The following is a 2,639-nucleotide window of genomic DNA, read 5'->3' as shown; positions in this document are numbered from 1 at the left end:
ATATATATTGTCTTATATTATATTATACTATATTGCATTATAAATAATATATGTAAACATATACACATTATATTATGTTATATTATATATTCTCATAGTATAAATATTATATATTTTACATATATACAACATATATATGAGTGTTCAAACCTATAGATGCGACTCTTTTATATATTTTCAGTTTGAAAGCGCCATAACAAAAGGTAATGAGAATTTCGTTCATCACATCGAAGTGTTCCTCTGTGAGTGGAAACACGGAATGAAAATACCCTACTTTAACGGACCAAGTTTGGTAGGGGAGAAACCTAAGGAACTTAGTGTTTGTCGACATGTCATAGGAGCATGGGCTATGGGTGCCTCTGTAAGTAGCTTTTCATATCTATTGCAGCTCAGTTTCCTTTTATTTACAGGCACAAGCAGACCTGAGAAATTAATAAATAGTAATAAAATATTTGGTATGTTTTGTTTTGAGCCCTAAGACTAATCAGATCGCTTATTCGGTTTTCATGGTGTATATGACTAAAATCAGACCATTCACCTAGGACTGTTTCGGGGTTGCTCTTTAACAGCTGAATGGCCTGGAGTAACGTGAAATGAACACACTGTACCACTTGGTTCCAGAATGAAAACCACAATCATACGATAATAAGTGTCTCACCCTAGTCATGTACCTTCGCGTGATAATATTGGTTTCAAATTTTGGCACAAGGCCAGCAATTTCGGGGAATAGGTAAGTCACCCCCAGTGTTCAACTGGTACTTAATTTACCGACCCCGAACAGATGAAAGACCAAGTCGACCTCGGCGGAATTTGAACTCAGAACGTAGCGACGGGCGAAATACCGTTAAGCATTTTGTCCGATGTGCTAACGATTCTGCCAGCTCGCCGCCTACATCGCCTGATAATATTTATTTCTTTATTGCCCACAGAGGGCTAAACATAGAGGGGACAAACAAGGACAGAAAAAGGGATTAAGTCGATTACATCGATCCTAGTGTGTAACTGGTACTTTGGGTCTCAATGAAGTAATTCAACCAGTTTCAGTGCACGATTTACGCATAATATGATACGTGGTAGTTAGAATGTAAATCTATATATTTGGATCTATATGTGTTCATTCTGTCACTGCTATTGCTGTTGATTTTGTTATTGTTGCTGTTGTAATCATCGTCGTCATTGTTGTTGTTTTTGTCGTTGCTGTCATCGTCGTCGTTGTTGTCATTGTTGTTGTTTAGTCCTTTCTTTCTCTGATCAAATGAACCAATCATAAAAAATGTTCTAGATGTACCTGACATTTTTGTATAACTATATTCGTATGAAAGGTCAATATCTTTTCAGTATTTTGTGCGAATCTACGGAATTGATAATGGAGGTTATAGCAGTATATCTGATTTGCAAACTAAAATAGCAACAACATTGTTGTCGATGTTGCTATTATAGTTTGTGAAATAGCATGCCTTATAAGAAGTTGTAGTTGCTTGACTGTGTCTCTGTGAGTATTTTAGAAAATACTTCTTCAGATGTTCCTGAGTTTGTTTCGTACAGATTTTTTATTTTCAGATTTCTGTTTCGTAGAGTGCTGTAACGCGTCACTCTTTGATCCTTGCTGTGTACCAAACTTTCATCGTTCAACTGGCTTCAATCTGCGACCATTTTTTTCCGACATATATATTCAGAAATAATATGGTCATTATATTCATAGATGCTTTTACTTTTAAGACGTAGGGTGAACTCTGTAAGATATTTGACTGCTATTTTCAACATGTCCAGTTAATGTGAAGAGGCTTCTTAATGTAACCAGGTTATATGCGTTACAAAGTTCAAGCTAGCAAGCTCGATATAGTACATCAAGATATTTTAATTAACAGAAACTTTACTTGTTCTGAGAGGTGCAGGCCCGGTTGTGTAGATGCTGGTACCTTGAGCAAGTATCTTCTACTTTAGCCCTGACCGCCCAAAGCCTTGTGAGTAGATTTTGTAGACGGAAACATAGATATGTATATATCCATGTCTTTGTGTCTTTGCGTTTGTATTATGCTTGTACTCCCAACATTCGCTAGAAAACCAGTGATGGTTTATTTACGGCCCCGTAATTTAGCTGTTCTTGGCCCCGGTATTTAGCTGTTCTTGGCTTCTTAACTTAGCTGTCGATTTGTTCCACTATGTCCTTTAATGAGATATCCCAGCATGCCTGCAGACCAATGACAGGAACAAATGAAAAATGTAAAAGGTAAAGCTATAAGAGAACAATCATTATCTAAGGACTACGTCTGATCAGAAACGGCAGGGAAAGACAACTTTGAAAATTTAACTTATCAAAACCAACTACTATATACAATAATGATGAGAGAGTCTGATCTTTGACAGTTTGATCTAATCCGGACATATTTCCATCAATAATCGTTCTCAATTCTGAAAATGTAATTATATTTGAGTAAGAGTTCTTGTCTTGTTACATCAATTGTTGGCACTCTGTCGCTTACGACGACGAGGGTTCCAGTTAATCCGATCAACGGAACAGCCTGCTCGTGAAATTAACGTGCAAGTGGCTGAGCACTCCACAGACACGTGTACCCTTAACGTAGTTCTCGGGGATATTCAGCATGACACAGTGTGACAAGGCTGACCCTTTGAACTAC

The 2,639-nt window shown here is 37.2% G+C and overlaps 1 protein-coding gene across 1 annotated transcript in view; it reads left to right on the top strand.

Moving 5' to 3' along the window:
• Window positions 1-2,639, top strand: part of LOC106875923 (dopamine beta-hydroxylase) — a 60,195-nt gene that overhangs the window by 33,758 nt on the left and 23,798 nt on the right. The window contains exon 5 of the mRNA XM_052969927.1: window positions 182-361. Coding sequence (XP_052825887.1) covers window positions 182-361 — 180 coding nt within the window. The remainder of the gene's footprint in view (window positions 1-181; window positions 362-2,639) is intronic.

The sequence above is a fragment of the Octopus bimaculoides genome, chromosome 1 (genome assembly GCF_001194135.2).
Source record: "Octopus bimaculoides isolate UCB-OBI-ISO-001 chromosome 1, ASM119413v2, whole genome shotgun sequence".
NCBI lineage: Eukaryota > Metazoa > Mollusca > Cephalopoda > Octopoda > Octopodidae > Octopus > Octopus bimaculoides.
Note: the sequence above shows the minus strand (reverse complement) of the source record. Positions and strands in the feature narration are given on the sequence as shown.